General features: G+C 53.0%; 4 protein-coding genes across 5 annotated transcripts; 3 read left to right on the top strand and 1 right to left on the bottom strand.

The window, feature by feature from the left end:
• Positions 1-913: 913 nt before the first annotated feature.
• On the top strand, positions 914-2,721 carry LOC309580711 (fibrinogen-like protein 1-like protein; the record flags this gene model as incomplete). Its single annotated transcript, XM_082294884.1, has 3 exons — positions 914-971; positions 1,399-1,527; positions 2,093-2,721. 3 exons carry the CDS (start codon positions 914-916, stop codon positions 2,719-2,721), a joined length of 816 nt encoding a protein of 271 aa, XP_082151010.1.
• A 2,442-nt stretch (positions 2,722-5,163) lies between these two features.
• Positions 5,164-7,934, bottom strand: LOC309580710 (fibrinogen-like protein 1-like protein; the record flags this gene model as incomplete). Its single annotated transcript, XM_082294883.1, has 3 exons — positions 5,164-5,798; positions 6,783-6,902; positions 7,835-7,934. The coding sequence occupies 3 exons, from the start codon at positions 7,932-7,934 to the stop codon at positions 5,164-5,166; spliced, it is 855 nt and encodes a 284-aa protein (XP_082151009.1).
• Positions 7,935-11,914: 3,980 nt separating this feature from the next.
• On the top strand, positions 11,915-18,746 carry LOC309580709 (fibrinogen-like protein 1-like protein; the record flags this gene model as incomplete). Its single annotated transcript, XM_082294882.1, has 4 exons — positions 11,915-11,918; positions 14,859-15,002; positions 17,003-17,065; positions 18,112-18,746. 4 exons carry the CDS (start codon positions 11,915-11,917, stop codon positions 18,744-18,746), a joined length of 846 nt encoding a protein of 281 aa, XP_082151008.1.
• Positions 18,747-21,129: 2,383 nt separating this feature from the next.
• Positions 21,130-23,606, top strand: VPS37D (VPS37D subunit of ESCRT-I). 2 transcript variants are annotated; one of them, XM_082294636.1, is made up of 5 exons: positions 21,155-21,284; positions 22,133-22,304; positions 22,830-22,912; positions 23,056-23,205; positions 23,287-23,606. In XM_082294636.1, exons 1-5 carry the CDS (start codon positions 21,162-21,164, stop codon positions 23,557-23,559), a joined length of 801 nt encoding a protein of 266 aa, XP_082150762.1. In that variant the 5' UTR covers positions 21,155-21,161; the 3' UTR covers positions 23,560-23,606. The 2 variants fall into 2 exon arrangements, with proteins under 2 accessions (XP_082150763.1, XP_082150762.1); XM_082294637.1 differs by having other exon boundaries at positions 21,130-21,284; positions 23,056-23,606.
• The last annotated feature ends 1,566 nt before the right edge of the window (positions 23,607-25,172 follow it).

The following is a 25,172-nucleotide window of genomic DNA, read 5'->3' as shown; positions in this document are numbered from 1 at the left end:
GATGCTCAGTTCCTATGGGTTCCACCATGATTTGCCTCACTCCCCCTCTGTGCACACTCAGTCCCCTCCATTTCTCCTCCATGCATGCTTAAATCCCCTCTGTACATGCTCAGATCACTGTTGCTGCACTCCATCCACCTGTTTTCACTTCATTCCTGGGCAGACACTTGCTTTCCTCTCATCCTGCGTGGCCACTCTCCAAAACCCAGTGCCCAGAGGCCACAACTGTTTCATCTGCCTTGCAGAAACCTTTCATCAGGCCCTTCAGCTGCTTCCTTTCAGGTTGGGACTGTGTCCTACTAGGGAGTTGAGACTTCTCCTGCTTCTCCCAGACACAGATCCCTCCACCACGACTCTCTGCCTGTGTCATGCACCCCAGAACACATCAGCTGCTTCAAACACTGTCCCACAACAGTTTGCCTACCTGAGGATCTTGGGGCTGCTCTGATGCCCCACCCAGAGCCAGGCTGAGTTGGACTGGAGCAGATTAAACAAGAGCCCCTTGACCTAGCAGCACCAGCTGCAGTGGCGGGAGGCAGGGGCAGACCCATGTTTGCTCTCCACCTGGCTGGTGACTGTGGCATTCCAGTGTTTACTGAGCAGTACTCTTCAAAGTTAGCAAATACACTGTTCCCAGAGGAAATTCCTTCCAAATCACTAAGCATTCACACAAGAGACCATTCCAATGATTCTTGCTGGCATGGGGATTATTTTCTTTGCAATCCAGAACCACAGGCACCTCCACCTCAGCTGGTGTTTTCTGTAGGCACAAAGGAAATCAACCTGATCTCTTCCAGCAGAAAAGGGGGGCAGGACCCACTCAGCCCGCCCAGTGCAGAGGGCACTACAAATCCCTCTGTGTGACCGGCCACTCTAGAGCTCTGCGCTCCGGAGGGCATTCCCACAGGGAGCAATGGGTGAGTACAGGGCTGAAAAGCGGGCGCTCCTTGCCACCCACGGGGAGAGCAAAGGTAGGGCAGCTCAGCAAGAGGGAGAGGCTCCATGCACTGGTCCTTGCACACTGATGGTGGATCGGTGGCACCGGTGCCCTTTAGGGGCACTTGCCACCTCTTTGAGCACCAGCTGCTCATCCCATCTTCTGGCTCACCCTGGCCAGGCCCCTGCTCCGGGGACCAGGAGGGAAACTTGGCTCAGGCAGTTGTTGGGCACTTTGCTCTGCCCAAAACTACCCCATGTTTGACTTGTCCACAGCAGATCAAGGGGAAAAGGCCAGGTTGTCTGCCCCTTTGGCAAGCTTTGCAGCTTGCAGGGAGCAGCCTGATGCTGCCCAGCATACTTGGTGCCTTCCTGCACCTCACAGGCTCGTGGTAAATGTGGTGCTGGTGCCATGGGAAGGACGATCACGTTTCTTCTTTTCTTCTTGTCCCTTTCTACCAGCTCGGTGTCTTCTGCTCCTTGCTTCCCTGCTCATCTTGGCTGCGCCAGGCCACTCTGTGCATATGCAAACCCTAAACACCTTCAAGAAATCTCCCTCTACCGATTCAGAGAGTGGTCTGAAGAGAACCAGTAGGTAGCATCCTATGGGCATCCGCTGTTGTGTGCCTGTGTACAGGACCCAGCCAGCTCTGGGTAGGGCAGGACCCTGAACTGTCCCTTAGCTCTGGCAGTGCTCCAGGATGGTGGAGGCAGAGGTGTACCTAGTGCAGACTGCAGTGCTCTGTGTATGTGTGTGTGTGTGTGTGCACTGTACATGCTGGGAAGGGTGGCTTTATGCTTGAAGGGGTCATTTTTCTCCATTCCCTTAGTCACAGGCAAGGGCTAGGTGCTCTTCACCTTCCTCCCAGCACAACCCCTTTTTCAGGAGACCCAGAGGAGCCCACTGGTGACCATATTCAGTCTCTTGGACTGGTATCAGCAGAGCTCAGTAAGTCTGGGGCCTCTCACTGAGGCTGACTCCTTTTGGTCTTCCATATGGAAAAGCAACAGAGGGTTGAGGCCAAACCACTCTCACCTCCAGACCTGTCTGGAGCTGGTTATCCCCCAGGTGCTCTGGCCAGATGAACCTCTCTCCTGCCCAAGGTCTTGTCCTGATGCCCAGGCTTTTGTTCTATCCCCCTCTGTGCTGCCCCAGCTTGGCCCAGGGACTGCAGCGAGGTCCCAGTTCGCAGCCCCAGTGGCGTCTACATCATCGAGCCCACAGGACTGCACCCCATCATGGTGTACTGTGAGATGAGTGGGGATGATGGAGGCTGGACCGTCATCCAGAGGAACCGGCAGGACACGGATATCACCTGGGCTGAGTCCTGGAGCACCTACAAGCATGGCTTTGGGAATGTGCACACTGAGTTCTGGCTTGGCACTGAGTACATCCACCAGATCACCAGGCAGAAGATCTACCAGGTCAGGTTCGTCATCTGGGATGCTGCAAACAACATGAGATTTGCAGACTACAACCTCTTCAGCCTGGACAATGAGTCCCAGGGCTACCGGCTGAGGCTGGGAGTGCACTCAGGGACAGCAGAGGATGCCATGGATTCAGATAATCCCAGGAAAGTGCATAACAACATGAAGTTCTCCACAAAGGATCGGGATCAGGACACTTACAGAGGGAACTGTGCCTCCCGCTATGGGGGTGGGTGGTGGTACTCGGCATGTTACTCTGTGCAGCTGAATGCCAGGGGGACCCTGACATGGGGCAACCTGTGCCAGGGGAACTGCAGAGCCTCAGCCATCCTCATCAAACCAACTCCATACCACTAGAACTCCTTCCCCCTTCTGTCCACACAGGGCACATGACCAGGCCAGTGCCCTGCTGGGGCCTGTTTGATGATGGGGCCCTGGGGGTGAACAGGGTTGTTCCTCTGTATAAAGAATTGCTTTGTTTTCCTCCTGTCCTGAAAAGTAGCAAAGCTCCCAGCTCTGTCTCTGGCCATTCACCTGTGGTGGATTTTGGGGGGAATATTAGTAGAATGCATCTTTATAAATGCTGCAGTACCCAAGCATGCTCCTTCTGGGGAGAACTCTGTGCTCAGAAACCTAAGACCCTCCTGATCAGCATGGTCTTACTCTCTTTTTGCTTTGTGAGTACGGATGTTTTCAGCAGAAAAATATCCATCATTACCAGCTAACCTGATCTAAGCTGTACTGAGCCCAGGGCAGGCCACATTGTCAACACATCCTTGCTGTAGTCTGTGTTCATCCTGCAGAATAAAATCACTTTCACACCTGCATAGTGTCCTTCATTTATTTGGGAACTCCTTGCAAACTCTGTTTCCTGCCAGAAGCATGCCTGAGGCTTCTGGTGCAGTAAGAAAAAGTTTTCAAAGGAAATTTTTTTCATACAACTCGAGTGAGGAATTACAGATAAGACTTCCACTTACAGAAGAGGGTTGCATTCCAAGGTGGAGATCTTCCAAAAAGGGAATGTAGCATCGCATGGCCAACAGCAAGCAGAGGGTGCGAGGGAAGCATCAGGTCAGTTCAACCCTGCCAGCCATGACCTGGAAAGCCAGGCCAGTGTCATCCTGCCTCATTAACCTTGTGAACGCTGGGAGGGAACAGGGAGAGTGGCTAGGCAAGAAAGGAACAACAGTACTGCAAGGCCACATAGCACCACATGGTTGGTCTGTCTGGGCCAGTGTGAGAGCTGAGACAGCCTGACATGGCAGGGATCCCAGAATTTCAAGATTCTGGATCAGCTTGGGTCTGTATGGACTTGCTCCAGTGTGGTGATAATTCTGTGCACTGGACAGCTCAGCCGTGGACATGGTACTTGGGATATGGTCTCCCTATGCTGAGCAGAGGGAGGATGTTGGTCTGCTGGTGCTGACCAGAGCAGGAGATGTCTCACTGGCTGCACTTACAGGTTCACAGAATATTCTGAATTGGAGAGGACCCACAAGGATCGAGTTACAACTATTCTCTTTCCAGCAGAGACCCAGGAATGCAGCTCAGGGCTGGCTGCTGAGTGGAATGCTGTTTACCAGGGGCCCCAAGCCTTTGGCCAGCCTCTCCCCTTCTGTTAGGTTGTGCATCCAGGCTGGAGCACCAATGCCTTTTTAAACCAGCAGATGTATCTCTTAGTCCAGAAGTGCTACTCTCAAGTAAGCTCCAACTGGGAAGCCTTTCTCAACCAGCAGCACCCTCATATCTCCATCTCCCCATGCAGCAGTGCTGCCCACATGCAGGTACCTCCAGGGCTGCCAAAGAATGCTCCTTGAGAACTCCATAGCTCCTCAGGAACAATGCACTGCCATAGTTCTGCAGGGTGCCCTGGGACCTTGGTCACAGACCTTGGCTCCGGAGTCCCATGTTGTTCAGCATTCCCAGCCACAAACCTTCCTTGAGTTCAGCTTTCCTTCCAAATACTGAGGAGAGGAACTGTGGGTTCTTTCAAGCCCCAAATTCAAACTTCCCTGTATCACAAGGGAGCTCCATAGACACATTCCGTGTCTGCAGCAGGGAATGATGGGACTGACTTACCCACATCACTCACACTCTCAGGGAGCCCAGTGCCCTTTCCACACTTAAGGTTGTGTTGGTTTCTTCCCTTTCCTAGCAAAAGCAACCACCCAGCCATGGACAGGGGCAAACTATGAGTGAGGGTTTTGCATGATCAGGGCTTTGCTGGCCCTGTTGGCTAATTGTAGCCTTACAGCCACAGTCCAGAGTGCAGTGGCTGGAAGAAGCCATTGGAAGGAATATTGCTTAACACACTTACTTTCCCCCAAGTCTGCCATCCTGAAGACTGGACAGAGTGATCCCCCAACACCTGTGTGCAGGTAGACACGAGGCAGCACAGTCTGGCTCCAGCGTTTATTGCAGCTGATTCCTCCCACCGTGGATAGCAGAGCTGTGGGGTGTGCGAGGCCTGGGGAGGGAGCAGGGCCTGAGCAAAGCAGGGTTCACTGACTGCAGGGGAAGGGAATAGGCACCATGTCCCCCTCCCCAGGATGGGAGCGGGTGCACCCACCCCAAACCAGTGCCTGTGCCCCAGTGCCAGCCAGCACCATGGCACTGGGCAAAGCTGTCCATGTGCCCAGTGCTCTGGGTGATGGCTCCTGAGCCCCAGAGCTGCTGTGTTTCAGCTGGGGAGGGAACAGGAGCTGTGGGCAGAGTAGGATGTGCACTGGGACTGGCATGGGAATGGGGCGCTGAGCTGGGGATGGTGGCACCCCCTCACTCCCAGAGGGCTGTGCATGGTCAACACACATCAGTGGGTTTGACCAGGATGAGGGACGATGCACAGTCACCATTATCACAGAATCCTGGCCAAACAATGTAGTTTTTGGCATTGAGCAGGACGTTCTGGCACCTGTTGTACCACCACCCCCCGTAGCTCTTGGCACAGTTCCCGCTGTACTGGTCCTGGTCCTTGTCGACTGTGCTGAACTTCATGTTGTCATGAATGCCCCCCTTCTTGGGGTGGTAGAGGGTCAAGTAGTCATCCCCATCACCAGAATGCCGGCCCAGCCTCAGCGGGTACCCGCTGGCCTCGCTCTCCACTCTGAAGATGTCATACTCAGCATAGTGGGTGACGTTGGTTTTGTCCCGCACGACGAAGCGCACCTTGTAGGTGCCCTGCTGCGTCAGCAGGTGCAGGTACTCGGTGCCCAGCCAGTAATCGCTGTGCACGTTCCCAAAGCCATACTTGTAGGTGGTCCAGGATTGCTTCCACGTGAGCTCAGTGTCATGAGAGTTTCTCTGGACGACGGTCCAGCCCTTGCCTTCGGTGTCCATGTCGCACCAGACCACGCGTGGCGGGGATCTGGCCGGCTGGATGACGTACACGCCACTGGGGCTGTTCTTGCGGAGGCGGCTGCAGTCTGGGGGGAACCCTGTGGCTGCAGCAGCAAACACAGGGTAGGGGGAGAGAGAAGGTCCATGAGTCTATCAGGACAACAAGGAGCTTCTGAGGAGCAGTGAGGAGTCAGGACAAAAAGGAGTAGTTCTGTCTGGGGCTTTTCCACTGGCTCATCCTCAGGGAACCTGAAGGTCTCTGAGCCAGTGGCCTCTGTAAGAGCTCTGGAACCTATTTCTCATTATTTGCTGTTTCATTTGGAGCCTTCTAATGCATCTTGCCAAGAAAAGAAGGGTGAAAAAATCTCCAGGATTTCAATTATGTCCTCCAAGTATATCTGGCCCATATACTCGTGATATATTGAACTGCAGCTCTTGCAAGGACCAGAAGTATCCAAAATGCTCCACTGGATGAGGATACGTAATGAAAATTTATGTTTTCCCTGGGGCTTATGGTTTTGGATAAGAAGGCTTAGTTCTGCCTTGGTCTATAAGGGATCTCTTTCCCCAGCTTGTTATAATTTATGTGATCTCTCATTACTAACGAAACTAATTTGCCATCTAATTTGTTTTTCTTGGTTTGTGTCTGATGTGAGACAATTTGCTGTGGGTAATTCCAATTCAACCCATGAAATTCTGGGTCTTGCAGGTAATCCTGCTGTAATCCTCCCTTGAAGGGAGGAAGGGAATGTTCCTAATCCAACAAGAGCTAAGCAAAAAGCCAACTGGCTGGGAGGATCTCTCCTAGAATTGAGCCTCACAAACATGGCACAGCAATCCTTTCAAGCTGTGCTGTTTTGGTAGAAGCTTGTTGTTTTCAGCAGGGACCCACCAAGGGGGTGAAGGTGGCTTGGCAGGAGTCAGGCTGTAAAAGCCATGGCCCAGGGGTTGTGTGTGTGAGGAGCTCCTGTGCTGTGCATCCCTTTGGGTGTTTGCTTGCCTTCCCTAGCACAGAGCAGACCTGAGAGTCCTGCTCTGTCCCTCGGTACCCAGCCAGTGCCCCCCACCCACCCGCTACTCACCACTCCGGGAGCTGGCAGTGGGTATGGCTGGACCAGCGCTGGCACACAGGAGAAGCATTGCCACCATGGTGGGCAGGAGGACAAGGTCCCGGTGCAGCCAGGGTGTCCCAGCCTGGAGCCCTGGGAAGGAAAGTGCCCATCACCACCAGGATCCCTGGGAAGCCCCTACCCATCATCATCAAGATTCCTGGGCAGGCCCCTGCCTATCACTGCCAGGATCCCTGGGCAGCCCCTGGGATGCTGGGAGCAGGGAAGGCAGAGCCAGGGCACAGTCAGGAGCAGAGGGTTCCCAGGGTAGTGGAAGCTGCAGCTTCAAGACAGGCTCTGCCCTTCAAGGCTGAAACAAGGTGAGAAATGCCTCTGTCACCTCTTAATCAGCCCCTTCCCTGCACCACGCAGCAACCTGCAGTTTGTTCTCAGAACCTACAGCCCAAGAGAGCAAAGAGAGGGAAGTGACACAGCTGGATATGGGAACAGCAGTTTGCTGGGGGGATCACAAGAAACAGCTTTTTTTGGAGTAATCATGCTTAAGTCTTTCATATCAACCACTCCAGTCCAAGGACAGCTAGAAGGAAACTATCCCAGAGGATGGGTCCTACTGCGCTGCTCCCAAGCAGACAGAGGAATCTCCTGGCCCACACAGGGATAAAAGCCCAAACCCTGTGTGCTGACCAACAGCACCCCCCTACACCCTGCGCTCATTCACCTCCTGGGGGAGATGCCACCACACCTGGGGCAGGATCCCTGAGCAGCCTCACATGCCACATGCATTGGTCAAGTAGGGAAAGGACCAAGGTGAAGCTTAGGTCTGCACATTAAGCTGCCTTGACAGGATGTTGGAACACATGGCACAGGTAGTCTGTGGCGGGCACAGGCTGGCACCAAGCATGTCTGTTGTTTGGTCCTTTGCTCTGGCACCCCTCCTGCTCCCAGGGAAGCTCACAGCTGCTGTCCTGCTCATCATTCTCTGTGCCTTTGCATACTCACCCTGTGAGGTCTCATTTGAGCCCAGCACCACACCGGAGTGAGGTGTACCTGAGCAGGAAACTCACCCATCACGACAGCACAGCTGCGGAGAGAGCAGGAACCGAGTGGTGCACCCTCCCATGCCAAGCTGTCCACTCTGGCTTTATAGGCACTGCACACACCCATGTGTGCTCACACTCATCATTTGTAGAGGCACAAGGAGGCACTTTCAGATTATGGCTCGAGCAGTTTCCAGATCCCATGACAGCACAACGGAGGGGAGGGACACATGTCCTTCCAGCCAGAGAGGTACAGAATAACCCCCTCCATGCTGAGGTTTCAATTATTGACTGTCCCTACACAAACACTACATGCGAATTGCACACTTGGAGCAAAATCTGGAGAGCCATGATCAAAGTGAAGTGGAGAGACCCAGCTTTTTAAGGGTATACAGAAACTAGCAAAGGAGGAGAGGTCTATGTGACCAGTCCCAAGCCTGACCTTGGAAAGTTGAGGACAGGTCCTCAAGAGAGGTGCCCACTCAGTAACTCTCCACTGGCAGGTTTTGGGATCAGTCACTGAACTGGAGCCAGTGTCCCACAGCCAGAGCTACAGTGTCCCCTGGCACCCCAGTCTGCATGCTCTCAGCAAGGGCTCCAGGTAACAAACAGGTATCTGTGGGTCCCTTTGCCACTCTCCTTTGCAATCCCCATCTTTGGCCTGGTGAGTTCCTACAGATCCGCCTTCAGTCCCAGAAATGTGGACCAGGAGTTTCTCTGTCTACTGGATCAAAATGCTCTCAGGAAAAATGCTTTGGGAGGGCTGTTCTTCCTGCCAGAAGGTCCAGGAAGCTCCATCACCTTTTCAAGTCAAATTTAAGAAGATAGAGATGTGTCCCTTCTACCTTCTTCTTCTATGTTGGTTTCTGATCAGACTTTTTTTTCATGGCACAGCTTCACACCTGCTGTTCACAGCAATCCAGGGTAAAGCTGAGGTTCCCACCAAACTTTCCACACTATGGAAATCAAACAGTGCCATTTTCAGGCCTTGATGAGTGGCATCCAGCCCTCTCCAAGATAATGGATCCCTGGTAAGGGATTCCTGGATTGACAAGATGAGAGAAAACAGCCTCAAGTTGCACCAGGGGAATTTTAGATTAGATATTAGGAAAAATTTCTTCATGGAAAAGGTTGTCAAGCACTGGAACTGGTACAGTCACCATTCCTGAAAACATTCAAAAAACATGTGGATGTGACACTTGAGGACATGGTTTGTTGGTGAACACAGTGATGCTGGGTTGACTGTTGGATTTATTGATGTAGAGGTCTTTTCCAACCTTAACGATTCCATGATTCTATGATCAAGTTCCATCTGAACACTTTGATGTCACCCCTGCTAGCTTGGTGAGAGGTTGGGAGCCAAGGGTGATCTGAGGAGGCGATGTCTGTCCTGCCAGGTCCTAGCACAGTGGAGAGGGCTGAGTGTGGGCTCCATGTGAGGCAAGCAGCCAGCTGGATCCAGGATCCTTCATGAAGGGACACAGGGCAGAGGGCAGGGCTGGAAATAGGCTACTGCAGGGATGTGAGCAGTCCATCCAGGAAATAAACCATCCACAGAGTAAGTCTGAGGTCCATCCAGAAAAACTGGACAGAGAGGAGACTGGAGTCCCCCACTGTGCCATGTGGTTCAGATGGGGACTGGAGGTCTAGGGCTGAGTTCAAACTGACTTAGTGGGCCCAGGGGAAGGTCCTGGGTGGGACAGGCCACCAGCCACAAGAGCCACGACAGCTGTTACCCTGAAAGGGCAAATCCACCCAACTGGGCTGACTATGTGTGGCCCAGTACTAAGATGTAAAGGCTGGGGAGGGGGGTTTGCAGAGAATTGGAGACACAGGGTCCAAGAACAGCAGGACCTCTGGGTGCCTCTGGTTTGGCCTCAGCGCCAAAACAGTGACAACTTGAATGGGATGTTTAGGGTCACACCTGGATCAGTTGTGTATGTCAAGGAATGGAGGTCCCACAACTTCTCTCCTTTTCTTTTTTCCCATCTTTGAACACACTCAGGCTGAATTTTTTTAAATCCTATTTCCCTTCCTTCTCCTTGTGTCTGTTGGCTCTCATGCTTCCTGTGTACCTCCAAAGACAGTCACAGAATCACAGGATGACATAGTAATTTAGGTTGGGAGGGACTTCTGGAGGCCATCTGGTCCAAACCATGCTCAAGCAGGTCCTTGTCCAGTAAAGTCTTGAACACCTTTAGGAAGATAAATCCCACAGCCTCTCCCTGGGCACCTATTCTGGTATTTTACCAAGCTCATGTTAAAGCAAAGCCCTATTTCTAACTTGAATTTCCATGTTCCAACTTAGATCCATTGCTTCTCATCCCACCATCATGGATGTCCTTGAAAAATCTGTCTCCATGTTCTCTGTGTCCTCCCATAAGATGGTTGCTGTCAGCAATAGGACCTCTTCTGTGCTTGCTCTTCTCCAGGTGGAGCAAGCTCAGTTCTCTCCAATTCTCCTGACATGTCCTGAGCTCCAGGACTCCAACCAGCCCAGTGGCCTCCACTGGCCTCCAGACTTGCTCCGGCCTGTTTCTTGCAATGAGGGGTCCAAAGCAAGACACGGTGCCCTGAGGAGCCTGACTCCACCTGCTCCTCCCCCTCCCACGAGGTAGCTCTAGGAAGCCACAAGATCCCATCTCAGCCTTCTGTTCTCCAGGCTGGACAAACCCATCTTTCTCAGCCTCTCCACATATGCCATGTACTCCTGCCTCAACTTCCCTGGTGCTCTTAGCTGGATCCTTCTGGAGCTGAAGCTGCTGCTCTGCACAGGGAACCCCCACACAGCCCTCCAGCCACTGTCTCACCTGTGGGAGTGAATAATCCCTTCCCTCACCCTCCTGGCTGCATTTTTCCAGATGCAGCCTGGGATGCAGCAACAAACAGATCTGTTTCAGTATCAAACATTGATCAAGGCTAGGTTGCCCAGGGCTTTGAGCAACACGGTCTAGTGGAAAGTGTCCCTGCCCATGGCAGGGGAATGGAACAAGATGATCTTTGAAGAAACCTTCCAGGATTCTGTGTTTCTGTGAAATATACTGAACAGGAGCTGGGCCCCAGGATAGAGCTGGGAGTTTGGAGAAATCCCCTGTGTGACCTTTCCCCTGCCTTCTTTGCTCACCCTAATCTTCACATGGGCCACAGCCTCCTGGAAAAACTAGCTGGAAGCTGTTGGAGAAGCCCTGCTGAGGGTCACTGCATGTCTGTGCACAGGCACAGCAGGTCAGGCACAGGAGCGTCCATGACCAGGTGACCACACTGCAAGGACACAGACTGTGACAAAAATCCCAGCCTGTCCAGCCAGGGTGGGTGCTGAGCTACAGGAGCCCTCAGAACACTGCAGGCATCCCTGGGAAAAGGGAGGTCTGGCATTTTCTGTAAGACATCTGTGGTGTAAGTACTCCTAGAGCAGAGAGGGGCTTGAAGCGAGACCATTTTACATCAGCAGCACTTCATGATGCCCAAAACTCCCTTGTGATTGCTGCAAGGGCCACCATGGTGCCGGGGGGGACCACAGTGCGCATTGCGCAAGGGGCAGCACGGCAGTGGCAGGGCAGGGGTGTCAGGAGGCACTGGAGTGGAACTTTCTGAAGTTCAGTGCACAGTTTCCCAGGAACACTGGAGTACCTCTTCCCTGAAGGGTCTGTGGGGTCCCCAGGGGCTGTTGAGCTCTACGTCGACTCTGAAGAGAGTGATTTACGCCTGATATTTGATTTCCATCCAGGAGGTGGAAGTCATCTGGATATTTACTTACCAGTTGAGCTCTGTGGAGATGCCCCAAGAACGTCATTCCCTGGGGAAACACTGCACTGTAAATTGTGGTTATTTTAAGGCATTTGCTTATTGGCACCATATTATTTGCTTTGCCTCTGAAGAAAGCTCTTCACCTGTGTGACACACAGACTTCATTTTCTGAGGACTGATCACTTGATGGTGAAGAGCAAACAAGCCCTAAGCCACTGGTCCTGCTGCCAACCAGAGAACAAGTGCTGAGATTTGGGTCTTGTGCCTCCACCCCCTCACCTGCTCAACCCTATAACTTTCAGGCTGGACACCCCTCCAGCCAGGACAAAACCATCCAGCTTTGTGCCCCACAGAGACGGCATGGGTGAGTGTAAGGTTGGATGGAGGGGATGGGATGGGATGGGATGGGATGGGATGGGATGGGATGGGATGGCACCTCTGTGTGTGACTACAGGTCACAGGGTACCCCAGCACTTTGTCTGCTGCAGGGTCTGTCCTCCCCATACCCTGGATATGCCAGTGCTGAGTCCATTGCCCTGTCTGTGCCTGCTCTGCCCTGGGCTGGGAGCTGGGGCAGGAGCCTGCATGCTCTGCTATTTTCAGGTTGTACCAGTGTAGCCCTGGAGTGCTACACAGATCATTGTACAAGTTTCATATTTACCATTCTTTGCAATTTTCAGTTCCCCAAGGAAAGTGTTAAATACTCTAGACTAGAAAAGAGATTTTTTAGATTTTCCTTCTGAATGAGTGATATTGAACAGGTACCCAGATTTGGAGGTCAGATGCTCAAAAGCACATTGCTGTCCCCAGAAGAACACCCACAAGAAGTTGATCCTCCTCCTGCATCTCCTTCCTATGCAGACTTTTCATGACTTTTCATGGGGGAAGGGCTGGCAGTGGGGGGAGCATTTCTTCCCCGGGTGCCTCAAGGAAAAATGTCTTTAAATATGTCCCAAACACAAGAATATCAACACACCAAATGTTATGTAGGAATTGAGAAGTGAATCAGTTGGACTGAAGTGTGTTTGAAAAACTTGCTGTAAAACTGTAACCGGCATGAATGACTGGGACATCTCTGAGCATTTTCAAAATGGGGTGTTTGTCTCTAGGGTGTCTGCAATTCCACACAGCAGTTCCAGGCTGGCATCCATGATCATTTTCCTTCTCAGGCATCCCAGAGAATGATGCCAAACCCAGGTACCCCAGGGCAGTGCAATAGGTGTTGGCTCTGCTTGGTTTTGAACAGTGAGGGGTTCACATCAGTAATCTGCCAGGTGAGCTGTATGTGTCTTATCAAGACTTCCCCAAGGGCAGGCATCTCCACAGTGTCCCACTCTTTAGGAATCACGACAAACTTTCTGTTATTTTACTTAGGTTGAATACTGCAAAAAGTGTGCTGGTTTTCCCTAGTGCTCTGAACCAGAGCAGAGCAGACCAGTTGTCCACATATGGAAATCTTGAAGTAGCCACATAACCAACATAACCACACAAAGGGCATAATTTACCCCAGGCAGGCTGTAACTCCTGAAGGTCTGTGCTGCCTTTCTTTGTCATGCTGCTTGCACACACATGGCCCTGCCTGGGGCTTGTTCCCACTCAGACACCCAGGGGCTTACTGCACAAAACCGCAGGGCAGTCCCAGCTCAAACCACATGAATGTGTCATGGGAGCATGATGGGAGTTGGGAAGAAAGGGGATTCCTCCCTCTGTGCTCACTCTGCTTGTTATCTCTAGTCCCGAGCCTTGAGTTTTATAGGGTGTAGTGGTTTGGTCCAAAATACTCATTACTGTTTATATTCTGTGAGATAAGAATTAGGAGAAATGCAAAGCAGGCACCAAACTTGAAAGAATATAAAGCAGTTTATTAACAGACCTAAAAGAGGGGAAAAAAAATTATACCACCTTCAGAACTCTCCTCCTCCCCCCACCTTCCTCCCTTCTCCCACTGACAATGTAAAAAGACAACCCTTGAGATGTTCAGTCTGTTTACCACTTCCATAATAACCTTGTTCAGTCCATTTAGAAAGAGAAGTCTCTTCTTGCTCGTGCTATGAAAACATTATCACAACGAGACAGCCGCCCACTTCCAAATATTGTTCAGTCCATTTAGGAAGAGGAGTCTCTCTGCTCACATGTGAGTGCTTTCCCCCGACTTGCAGCTTTTCCTGCAACTGCTTTTGAGGGTCCACTCTTGAAGGTTTTTGGGGTACAATTTTAAGGTTGAGCCGTTCAGAAACAAAAAAAGAGGCCCTTCTCCTTCCCTGGGAGCAAAGGGTCCTCCTCATCTTCATCGTTAGGACTATCTCTGGTCCATCTCTAAGAACTGAGGTTTTCTCCTTTCCCATTTTGAGCTGAAGTCCTCATCTGGTTCATCTCTAGGAACTGAGGTTTTCTCCTTTCCCGTTTGGAGCCAAAGTCCTCATCACTTCCATCTCTCCCTGTCCAAACTTCTCATGAAATTACAGCTGTGTCAGCATCTGCCTATCTCAGTGCAGGTGCTTTTGCTCATGAGTTGAACACTCCACCCCCCAGATCTTCATGAAATTACAACGGGATACTCTGATATATCATAGCTTCACAACAGACTTTCAGCTTTAAGCATCTCCTCTCTCTCTTCCCTCAGGTTTTCAGCTCTTCACAGCAATAAAAGGGTTAATCTCACCTTGGCCTTGCAGCTGGAATGTGGCTTATGGCTGTTGGTCACCTGACCTCTGCCGGACAGAGGTGCTGCTTTAGCTGAAATCTTCAGCAGGTGGTCATCCTGGAGCCGTGGCCTGGCCCGGCCTGGCCCAAGCAGGGCCTGGCCGGGCCCGCTGGCCCCCACACGGGGCCCACAGCCACCTGTGCCAGCACCGGAAACGAGAGAGCTTGGGGGGGGAGTTTGCCTATTCTTAAGCGTGTATCACAGAGGTGTTCACAACTTTAAGTGGCTTAAAGAATTGTCCATATTCAAACTGGCCGCTGATAGGTTCTATCAGGTCATAGAGGAAGCTGTAAGAAGAACATCACTTCCAAGACTCAGCTTGCTAACCTATGACATAGGAATTTCTGATTACAGACACTTTGGCTTTGGACATGGTTTTGGCACTTCTTCTGTCTCAAAAGCCACTACAGCAGGTGCCACCACCAATGACTCCTGCTAATGTATATATGACAGTTCATCTAATGAGCTCGTCTACATAGGGCTCATGGCTCCAAGGGAGCTCTACAAACAGTTTTATTTTCCTATTTTACACTGAATGGGATTATTGGCTTTCCAATAGAAGAGTTACGATCTCTTTCTTCCAATCTCTTCCCATTTCAGCTACCCAGTGCCTTTGTCTCCTGCTTTTGACCTGCCTGCTGGCCCTGGCAGCATCTTTTCCTGATGTTGACATAAGAAACTTGTACCTCCTCAATGGCACAATGGATGACATTCTGAATGCTCCCCCACAGTCCTCCCAGCCCGGTAAGTATGGCCCTGAAACAGGGAGAGGCAAACAAGGTCCTGATCAGTCAGATCCTACACAGCCTACACCCTCATCAGCCTGCCTACACCCCTGTCACAGCAAGGAAGGACTAAATACTGCTCTGAGAATGTCTTACTGGAACAAGAGTAACCTCAGGGTCCCCTTCTGCTTGCTGCCTGTCTCATCTGCTGCGACTTATGGAAGTTCTTCTGTCCATAAGTGACAGAAAAACAGCCAAAGAGCTGTTCAGAGCTCACAGGATCCCAGGAGAAAGGACAATTTGGCAGCAAGACAAAGCCCAGGGTGTTGTGGGCTGTGGGCTCTTCCTTGGAGAAGAAGGGTTAAAGATGCTAACAGTGTGTTTTGAGGACATGGAGAACCGTCCCTACCTCTGGAAATCACAAGGTCAGTGGAGAACTGAATTCAAGGGAGACCTCAATACAAAGAGGAAATAAATGAAGTTGATACAAAGAGTTTAAGCAGTGGCACTGGCACAGGGCAATCAGCCAGGTGATGGCACAGAGTAACCTACAGGTACCAGGGTATGTTGGAACAATGAGGAAGCCTTCAAGAAATGCTCCTGGAAAAATAAACAGGGGCTGTGGGTGGGATGTGGCACGACAGAAAGAGCTGGTTCCCTTCCAGGGGAGGAGGAGGTGTGCTCGGCAGAAGAGCTCAAGGTCCAAGTGTTTGGTGCTGATTTCACATCACCTGTCAGGAAACTGCCAGCACAGGGAGCACTGCGACTGAGACAAAAGCCTGGGCTTCAGCAAGAACTGCAAGTCTGAGTAGAGAAAGAATGTGTGCTCTGGGCTCCACAAAGCTCTCAAGAACATGGTGTGATTTTGGGGTTGTCTTGTGCAGGGCCAGGAGCTGGACTTGATGACCCTTGTGGGTTCCTTCCAGCCTGGGATATTCTATGATTTTGTGGTTTCTCACCTATGGCACTGCTAGCATGCTCTGAAAACATCAGCAGCGTGAATGCATGCTGGGTGAGCAGAGAGGCATGCCAGAAAAGACAGGCCAGCATTCCAGTCTTGACTTGGAGAGGAGTGCTTCCAAAGGGATGGGGTATGAAGGCAGAAAGGAGCAGAGGCAGACTGTGCCTTACAATACGAACATGAGTAAACAGCTTCATATGGCTGTAGTAGAAGTAAATTCCATGGTAGGAAAGTCCTCCAGACCACGTCACATGAGTGTTTCCCACTCAGGCTCAGGTTGTAAAGAAAGTCAAAAGGAGTCAAAAAGAGAGTCAATATCAAAATTCAGAAAGTCAGAAGTCTGGTAGGCAGACTTTGTCAGGAATGGGCTTATACAGAGTGTAAGAGGCTTAAGTTAAACACTTCACAAGGGAGGGGGTAAGACAGTGCCAGCTGAGACTGAAAGCAGGGAGCAGGTATTTGAGGCTGTCAGAGCAGCAGCTGCAGGGTTAATTGTCTGTTTTAGAGAGGGGACAGGAATGGCTTTTGTAATTCCATAAGCCTGTGACTCATCCCTCTGTTTCACAGCCATCAGTGGATACAGAGATGTCCTTGCAAAAGAATTGCATTAACTCATTCTAAACCATCCTCTCTTCCAGCAATACCCTTCAAATTCCCTTTTGAGCAGACACCTCTCCCAGCTCCTGATACCTGAGCCAGTTCTCTTGTGTCTACTCTCACATTTCTTCCCCCACTCTTTAATCCCTCTTCTTCCTGAGTCCCTAACTGCTGCTGCTGCACTCTAACAACCACCTTCCCAGTGTTGCCACCACCATTTGGGGTTTTCCCCTACACGGTATGCCCAAATCCTTTCCACCAAGAAAGCATCAGCCTCACTCTAACACCACATAAATTCCCCCAAACTACTAACTTGCTGATATCTGAAATTGGTAAATTCCTCTGGAATTAAGAACAGTAACAGAAAAACTGGAATATCATCTGGAGAAGATTGAGCTCTCCTAGCAGGCATTTGACATGTCTACTCTCCACACTCATTCCTGTCTCCTGTGTTAATTTAGATGATGGTGATGGACACGTCCGACAGGCCAGGGACATCGCCCACCACCCACCAGCAAGCCACGGTGAGTCTCTGCATCTGCCCAGGAGCTTTCACCATCACTGGGCTCACCAAGAGCTCTCAGACAACTTATCCATGTCTTACACACTGCACTGGCTCCTCCCAGGAATATGTTGATTTTCTGATGGGCTGCAGAGGTGCCACAGCTCATAACCTCCGGGGACTCTGCTACCAGCTGTGTTCTGGGCTCAGTACTTGATGTGGTGCTTTTGCATGGGGAATTTTCCAGATAAAGGTCCGAATCGGAAAGTGATGCTTCATTACTGGGAAGTGGTGATTAGTCATTTTCTTATTTTCACTACACAGTTGATGAGAAGACTGGGTCTGACAGAATTACTGAACTGGCTGGGTCAACATTAGCCTATAGGGCCAAAGATAGGTCCTACCTGGGTGGGGACAAGCGCTGACAGAGGTACTGAGAGTGGAGCAAGTTCCTTCCCAGCAGTGTGTAGTGCATTCAGCTGTTTGTTGTGTGAGGTGCGGACACTCTGGAGCGTGGAAAGGCCATAATCAACAAGTCAGGAAGTCTCTAAAGATCTACTTGTGTAATCTCAGAGAACAATAATGGCTTTGCCCTGCTTAGATCCCAAAGGCTGATTTAATTGTTAGAGATATGGATGTCATGATCACCCTCTCTATGGGGTTTCTGAGTTTATGGCAAAGCATTAAACCTCTTTGCTGTACCAGCAAGTGATTTTGTCCCCCAGATTTGCATTTGTCTGTGGTGATACACCATCTGCATGACACAGGCAAATCACTGAGACTGAACGAGAACGCTGGATGAAGGTCCTTGGGTGACCCAAGGACCTGGGTGACCCAGGCAATGCCTGGCTTGCTCTCACCAGACATTTTGGTAGTGTGTCCCCATCAGTTTGAACCCAGTCTTAGGAAGATGTGAAGCTCACCTCTACATTGATCATCTCAATATTTTGATTTACTCCTGTGAGCGCATGGCAGGAATACAGCCTAAGAATGTGTGTGCAAAAGGATGTAGACACAAAAGAAATACCCCACTTTTAGGGGAATTTAATAACCATCTCTTGTTTCCAGCTCCAGGTTGGCCCAAGGACTGCAGTGAGATTCCCCGTGGAAGCCACAGTGGCGTCTACATCATCCAGCCCAAAGGACTGCACCACCTCGTGGTGTACTGCGAGATGAACGTGACCCACGGGGGCTGGACCGTCATCCAGAGGAACCAGAGAGACACACCAGTCACCTGGGCCGAGTCCTGGAGCACCTACAAGTACGGCTTTGGGAACGTGCGCACCGAGTACTGGCTGGGCACCGAGTACATCCACCAGATCGCCAAGCAGAAGGTCTACCAGATCAGGTTTGTCATCCAGGACTCCGCAGACAACTTCAACTTCGCAGATTACAACCTGTTCAGTGTGGAAGACGAGTCCCACGGCTACCGGCTGAGGCTGGGCTCCTACAATGGGACAGCTGGGGACGCCATGACCTCAGACAACCCCAACAACATGCACGACAACATGAAATTCTCTACAAAGGATCGGGATCAGGACACTTACAGTAAGAACTGTGCCTACAGCTATGAGGGTGGGTGGTGGTACTCATCATGTTATTCTGTGCGGCTGAATTATAAGGGCGGCATGACATGGGGCAACCTGTGCAAGGGGAACTGCAAATCCTCTCTTATCCTCATTAAACCAGCTTCATATTGTTAGTACTTCTTCCTCCTCCTGTCCACGGTGGACACTCTGCAAAAGCTCTGCATGGCCCAAGAGTGTGAGCCTCTCTGGAGCAGAGCAAGGAGCACAAGGGTAGCAGGGCTTGAAATGCCACTTTACAATCCCCCACTCCAACTGCAGACTCCCCTCTGCTCAGCTCCGTTCCCCTGTGCTTGCCAATGCTTCCCTGTTATTATGTTCATAATCAAGAATTAAAAAATCACTTCTGAAATTTGTGGATTTCACATGTACCTTCCCTGTGGGAGGAAGACAGCCCTGGAGTTGCATTAGTCTCCTTGCTGTCTCCAGAACTCACAGAAAGCAAAAAAAGCGGCATGCCCCAAATTTCCATATACTCTGAGCCTCTCTGCAGTGTTTGGTAAAGCATCCAATAAACATGCTTGCTTGAGCTCATTCTTCAGTAACGACATCTGATTTGTACCTCTGATATTCTCCTGTGAGAACCAAGAAATCCCATGTCAGGTGCCAGGACTGGAGTCTTGAGGTTTATCATAGAATCACAGGCTGGTTTGGGTTGGAAGGGACCTTAAAACCCACTTCATTCCAACCCCCCTGCCATGGGCAGGGACACCTTCCACTTAACCAGGTTACTCAGCCTGGAGAGAGAAAGCCTTGAGTGTTTCTCATGGATGTGAGAAAATTAAACCCAGTTACACTGTGATAAAGGCCCTGTGATCTGCACAGGGGTGTTCAGAAGGGACCTGGCACGTAGGAGAACTGATCCTACATCCTCACCACACTCACAGTCATGAGTCAGAAGCTGTGGCAATGTCCTGGTGCCAAGGTGTCACTCCTGCTAGGAGGCTGCACCTGTCAGGATGTGTTGCCTGTGCTGCCTGGATGTCTGAACTGCCATGCTTTGATCCTGTAGAAACAGGATTTCAAAGCCATCAGTAGATCTGTCTGCTGTGATCATGAAGCAATGAACTTAAATGGAAGCAAAGGAGAAGTAGGCTAGGTATTAGAAATTAGGAATTCTCCACTTGAATTAGGAAACACTAATGAGGGCAGACCTAATTACAGTAATGGGACCACCATATCCAAGTTTCTGATGGATTAGATTTAGATGAACCTTTGCCAGGAAAAGTCCAGACAGAGCTAATGCTGTGAGGCTGCAGGACAGGGTCCCTAACATCTTTGTCCCATGATCGTTCCAGTACTGCTAGGACAGACTGCCAGAGAAGCACTTTGGTATTCATAAACCCTGTCTTGTTTTGTCCTGTAGCAGCACAGTAACAGCCATGAGTTTCACTTCCAGGACCAACAGCTCAGGAAAAACCCATCCCTGGCCCACCAGCTGCAGAGTCCAATAGGCGCTGGGAGCCATCCAGAGAGGTTTGAGAAATTAGAAAATGCTGAGAGAAACGAGCAGTGGAGGATGTCCGAGACAGAAGGAGCCTGACACTGCTCCAGGGAATGGCCCTCAGCACTGCAAAGTGGGGGGGACACCTGCACCTGGGAATGTCTGAGGAAAAAGTGAGCTCAGGGCTACTCCTGCTGGAAGCATCTCTGGGGGCTGTACTTGCCCCACTGAGAGCCTCCAGCACCAGGCACTGAGCCCCCCAGCACAGAGCACGAAGGACTGGCGGGACTTCCACGTACAGCCTGTGCCTGCCTTGGGATGTGCATCACAGCATAGGGAGGGGATGCACAGAGCAGCTCCAGGACGGATTTGCGTTGGCTGGAAGAGCAGCTCTCCTGTGCCAGGGTGAGAAGCTGGTAGAGCAAGGAGACATGGCTGTTAGGGAGCATCCTGGGATTTTTCTTCTAGGTTTCTGAATCCTTGCAAATATTTGGTGACCCTGTGGCAGCAGTTCCTAGTCCCAGTGGGGCAGCGCTTCTGCCTTCCTCAGGGGGCGAAGAGGCCCGCAAAGAGCCGCAGTGACAGGGTGCCCCAGTGAGAGGGTGCCCCAGTGAGAGGGTGCCCCACGGCTCCCAGCCCTCCTGAGCCAGTGGGTAACAGGGCACCAGGCTGTCACAGGGCGGCACCGGGCAGTGACGGGTGAAGCCGTGGTGGCGGCAGGCGGGGGCTGCGGGCTGCACAGCGGGATCCAGGGTGTGCACAGAGGGTGCAGAATGCACAGAGCGGGATGCAGGATGCGCGCAGCGGGGTGCAGGGCGCGCACAGCGGGTGAAGGTTGCGCACAGCGGGGAGCAGGGTGCTCCCAAAGGGTTCGGGGTGCGCAGGGTGCGCGGAGCGGGAGCAGCGCCTGTGTCCCCCGGCCAGGGGCGGCGCGGTGCGCTGCGGAACGGGAGCGCTTCGTGCTCCGCTGCGGCTCCTTTAAGACCGGCGGGGGCGACGGGCGCGAGGCGGCGCGCGCGGCTCCCGGCGGCGGGGGCGGGGGGTCCCGGTCCCGATCCTGATCCCGATCCCAATCCCGGCCCCGGCCCATGTCCCGGCCCGCGGCGCCGCCCGGCTCCCCGCGCCGCCTCGGGGCACTCAGCACGGCGCAGCTCCGGGCTCTGCTGCAGGACGAGCCGCGACTGCAGCGCGCCGCCCGCCTCAGCAGGAAGGTACGGCCGCGGGGGCCGGGGGGCCGGGAGGGACCGAGTCCCGCAGCCGGCAGGGTCAAGCCGTGCGGCACTCGCTCCTCTGGGGCTGTCCCGCTGCGCAAGGTGGAGCCGCCCGCGGCCCGGAACTGGCGCTGCGGGGCCGGGTATTCTCCGATGGCACCGGCTCCGTCGCCCGCTGCCCTTATCTTGACGCCCGTAATCCCGAGGGCTCTGGAGGAGCCGCAGAGTCCACCGGCGGGGCGGGGGAACCTCCGCTCGGGCGTCCCGACCGCGGCTGCGCGGGGCTCCCGGTGCTGAAGCCTCGGGCCACCAAACCCAGGGCCACCAAACCCCATCCGCTGCCCCCGCATCCCCGAGATCTGGTGAGGCCCCGGCCCTTCGCCCGCCCTCCAGCCTGCTCTCGTTTTCCGCAGCCGGGATGAGCTCCGCGCTTTCCCGGCTCCGCTGCAGAAACGGGCGCAGGTTATTCTGGAATCGCTCTCGGCCCGATTTCAGCGTCTTCCCTAGGTGTCCCCGAGTGCAGACGGTGTGTGCGCATCGAGGGGAGGGTGCTGTCCCTTCCGTGATATCCATGTCCTCTGCCAAGCCCTTTCCCTGCAGAGGGGCTGGGCAGCCGGCGCTGAGGTTTGCCACGGTCAGGTTGAGCCACCTTGCATGGCGCGGCTCCAGCGGTTGCATTCCCCCGGGATGCACCCCCTTTCCAGGCAAAGCAGAGGGATGGAGACAGTGCAGAAAAAGAGGGCTCACCCTCCGATGGATACGGATCCCTGCCCAGCAAGGTGCTGGATCTGACTGTTTCTGCCCATTTCTCATTGCTGACACACACGGCTCCCATCCCATTCCCACAGTTCCAGAGTCTGCAGCTGGAGCGGGAAATGTGTTTGGCTTCAAACTGCACCCAGGCCAGGGTGAATCTGTCCCTGCGCCCACGGCTGGAGGATGGGAAGGCTTCCCTGGCCATCAAGTACCAGGAGCTGCAGGAGATCCGAGAGGCATGCTGGGACAAGCAGCAGCGCCTGGGTGAGTGGAGTGCAGCCTATGGGCTGGGGCAGAGCCTGGCACACCCAGAGCAACCCCTGTTAATATGAGGGTCCAGGTGGGCTCAGTATCCTTGAACCTAGCCCAGGGAAATGGTCCAGCCATGATCAGGAGTGGTGGGGGATGATGCTCCCTGTGACATAGCAAATCCTTAGCTGGGACCAGTCATAGAATCACAGAACCATTTGGGTTGGAAGGCACTTTAAAGATCATCTCATTCCACCCTTTGCTGGGGGGAGAGACACCTTCCCCTAAACCAGGTTGCTCCAAGCCCAGTCCAACCTGGGCCTGAGCAATTACAAGGATGAGTCATCCACAGCTTCTCTGGGCAACCTGCGCCAGGGTGGGATGGAAGCCATGGTGTGCAGGTGGCTCCAGGGATGTGTTTGGGGGTGTTTGAGTTCAAGGAAGTGGGGGAGCGGATGCTTGGGGATGGGAAAGACAGCAACCCTAGCAGTGGGGGCATCCAGGGGAAGGTTGGCAGCCCCATCCCCTTCTGACACACAGAGGCTTATCTGGAGAAGTGGAGCCCACAGAGCGCCCTGGACCAGCTCCAAGCCAAGCTTGATGCCTCTGAAGCAGAGTCAGAGGTGAGTTAGCTGAGACCCCTGTGCTGTTGTCCCTTCCTCACCAGGGCCACGGACTGCTCTCCATGCCCTCCCATATGCCAGGGCCTGCAGAAGAGTCCAGGGTCCAGGGGGTGCTCCTTCTGGTCCCACTGCCCATCCCACAGGTACAGATAAAGCAGTTCCTGGCCCAGGACCTGCCCCTCGAGTCCTTTCTGGAGTCCTTCTGCCAGAGCCGCACACACTCCCACGTCTGCCGGACGCAGCTGGAGAAACTGCAGGAGCTACTGCAGAAGGATCAGGTGCAGAAGGACCAGGTGGGCAGGAACCCTGTGGGCCCTGCGGGGTGCCCAGGTACCCCAGCTAGCCTGGCACCAGCCCACCTTGCCCCATTGCAGAGTGGAATAGCCCCCAAAGCCTTTGATCTCTCCTTCGGCTTTGTGCCTGCCTTCCTCATCCCCTCGGAGGCTGTTGTGCCCTTTCCTGTGCCAGCTGCACCTCCCAAGCACCATCTTCCAGCTCTGGGACAACAGCCAGCATCTCCCTGCTCCGAAATTCCCAGCCTGGGCTCTCCCCTACGCCTTGTTGGACACATCCCCCTGCTCAGTCCCCAGCCCAGCCGTGGGCAGCAGCAGCTGCAACACCAGAAGCAGGAGCCTCCACACCGGTAGCAGGGCAGGGATGTGGGATGTCCCTGCTCCTGTGCCTCCACAGGCCTCGTGCAGGAACACGTGGGCAGGGAACATGAGGGGTGGTGGGTGGTGTAGGCACAGCTCCAAAGGGCTGTGGGGTCTGTGGGGCAGGCACATGGGTGGGTGCTCACAGAGGGATGGAGGCACTTGGTTGGGGCAGGTGCCATGGCTGGGTAGGGGGTCCTGCATTTGGGGAACTGCTGGGGGGAGGTCTCTGCATCCACAGCAAGAGGAACAGTGACAGGAGGTGGGGGTGGGTGGCTTGTAGGGATGTCAGTGGGCTTAGCTGGGAGAGACAGCAGGGAAAAGAGCGTAGGAGCACTGGGTGCCAAATGCTTCCTAAATAAAGGCTCTTTCCATGCTCTGTGTGTGCTCTTTCCATGCTCTGCCCCTTGGCTCTGGCTGTGAACAGCAGCATGGGACAAGCAGGGAGGAAAGGGTTACCAGGAGGCACTTGCCAGGCTTGGAGGTGACTGGCAGCCAAGGAGGGCCCTCCAGCCTGAGGAGCCCCCAGACCTTTAATTCATACTTGGCTTAGGCCATCACTTCCCTGGGGAAATTGAGAGCTCCTGCAAGGGGTACAGAGCCTGCCATGAGTGTGTGTTTCCCTCAAAAGATGTACCAGGGACCAGTTTGGCCCTGCACATGGGGAAGGCTCATGAGGTGCCCAGAGATGCCTCATGCCAGCAGCAAAGCCCTCACCCCATGGAGGGTTATACCCTGTGGCCAGCTGGGCTTGCTCATAGCTTGGCAGCCACTGGTCACATCAGCCTGCACTTGTGTCCACCTTTCTCACAACCTCGGAGGCCATTGTGCCCTTTGTCATTCCTTATCCACCTCCCCCATTTCACCAGCCCTCACTGAAAAAAGTGACAGGAGGCCTGAGCTCTCACCTGTTTTATCCCAGGCTCTTCTGTTCCTTCCCTTAGTATCACACAATGGATGGTAAGTCCAGGGGGTGGTGCTCCCCATCCCCCAGGGGACAGCCTGGTTCCTCCAACTGCAGCCTCCTGGGTACCCCTGGGAATCCTGGGGTGCTTATTCCCTGCTGTGGCATATCCATTGTGCTGGTTTTAGCTTTTGGGTTGGTATCAGACTCTTCTTGTGCTCTCAGACCCTGTGTAATTCTTTTCCTCTTTCCCAGTTGCCTGCCAAACTTGCATCTTGTCACTGGTATGTAGACTGTAAATCATCCCAAGCAACAAAAAGCCCTAGCTCAGGCTACAAAACACCCCAAAATACAGGTCATTAGCTTGCACCGTCTGATCATCCTCCCTCACTGAGGCTACCTGGCCTTATGCCAAACTTCAGCCCTCATTTATGGCCAATATTCCAGTATTACTAGTTAAAGCAGGTTTAAAACTAGGATAAATAGGGGACCAGCCACTGTGACTTTATTGGCATGTGAGGAGATGGTAGTCACTGGAATATCTGGAGTTTCATAAAGCACCTGCTGCTTTCCTAAGTCCCACTTTGGGCTCAGCCTGGCAACAAAGGGCCTGATTGCCAGTCAGGCTCTGTGCTCATCATGTGTGTTGGAGTCTGCAGCCAGGCACCTGCCTGGGCTGAGCCCCAGCCAGAGGCAACACTGG

The sequence above is a fragment of the Coloeus monedula genome (assembly GCF_965178545.1).
Source record: "Coloeus monedula genome assembly, chromosome: 20".
In the NCBI taxonomy this organism is placed as follows: domain Eukaryota; kingdom Metazoa; phylum Chordata; class Aves; order Passeriformes; family Corvidae; genus Coloeus; species Coloeus monedula.
Note: the sequence above shows the minus strand (reverse complement) of the source record. Positions and strands in the feature narration are given on the sequence as shown.

Excerpts from the sequence above, each read along its gene's own strand:
- VPS37D (XM_082294637.1), top strand. The coding sequence starts at position 21,162 with ATGTCCCGGCCCGCGGCGCCGCCCGGCTCCCCGCGCCGCCTCGGGGCA. Across the intron at positions 21,285-22,132 it reads CCGCCCGCCTCAGCAGGAAG|TTCCAGAGTCTGCAGCTGGA; the intron begins GTACGGCCGCGG and ends CCATTCCCACAG. Across the intron at positions 22,913-23,055 it reads CCTCTGAAGCAGAGTCAGAG|GTACAGATAAAGCAGTTCCT; the intron begins GTGAGTTAGCTG and ends CCCATCCCACAG.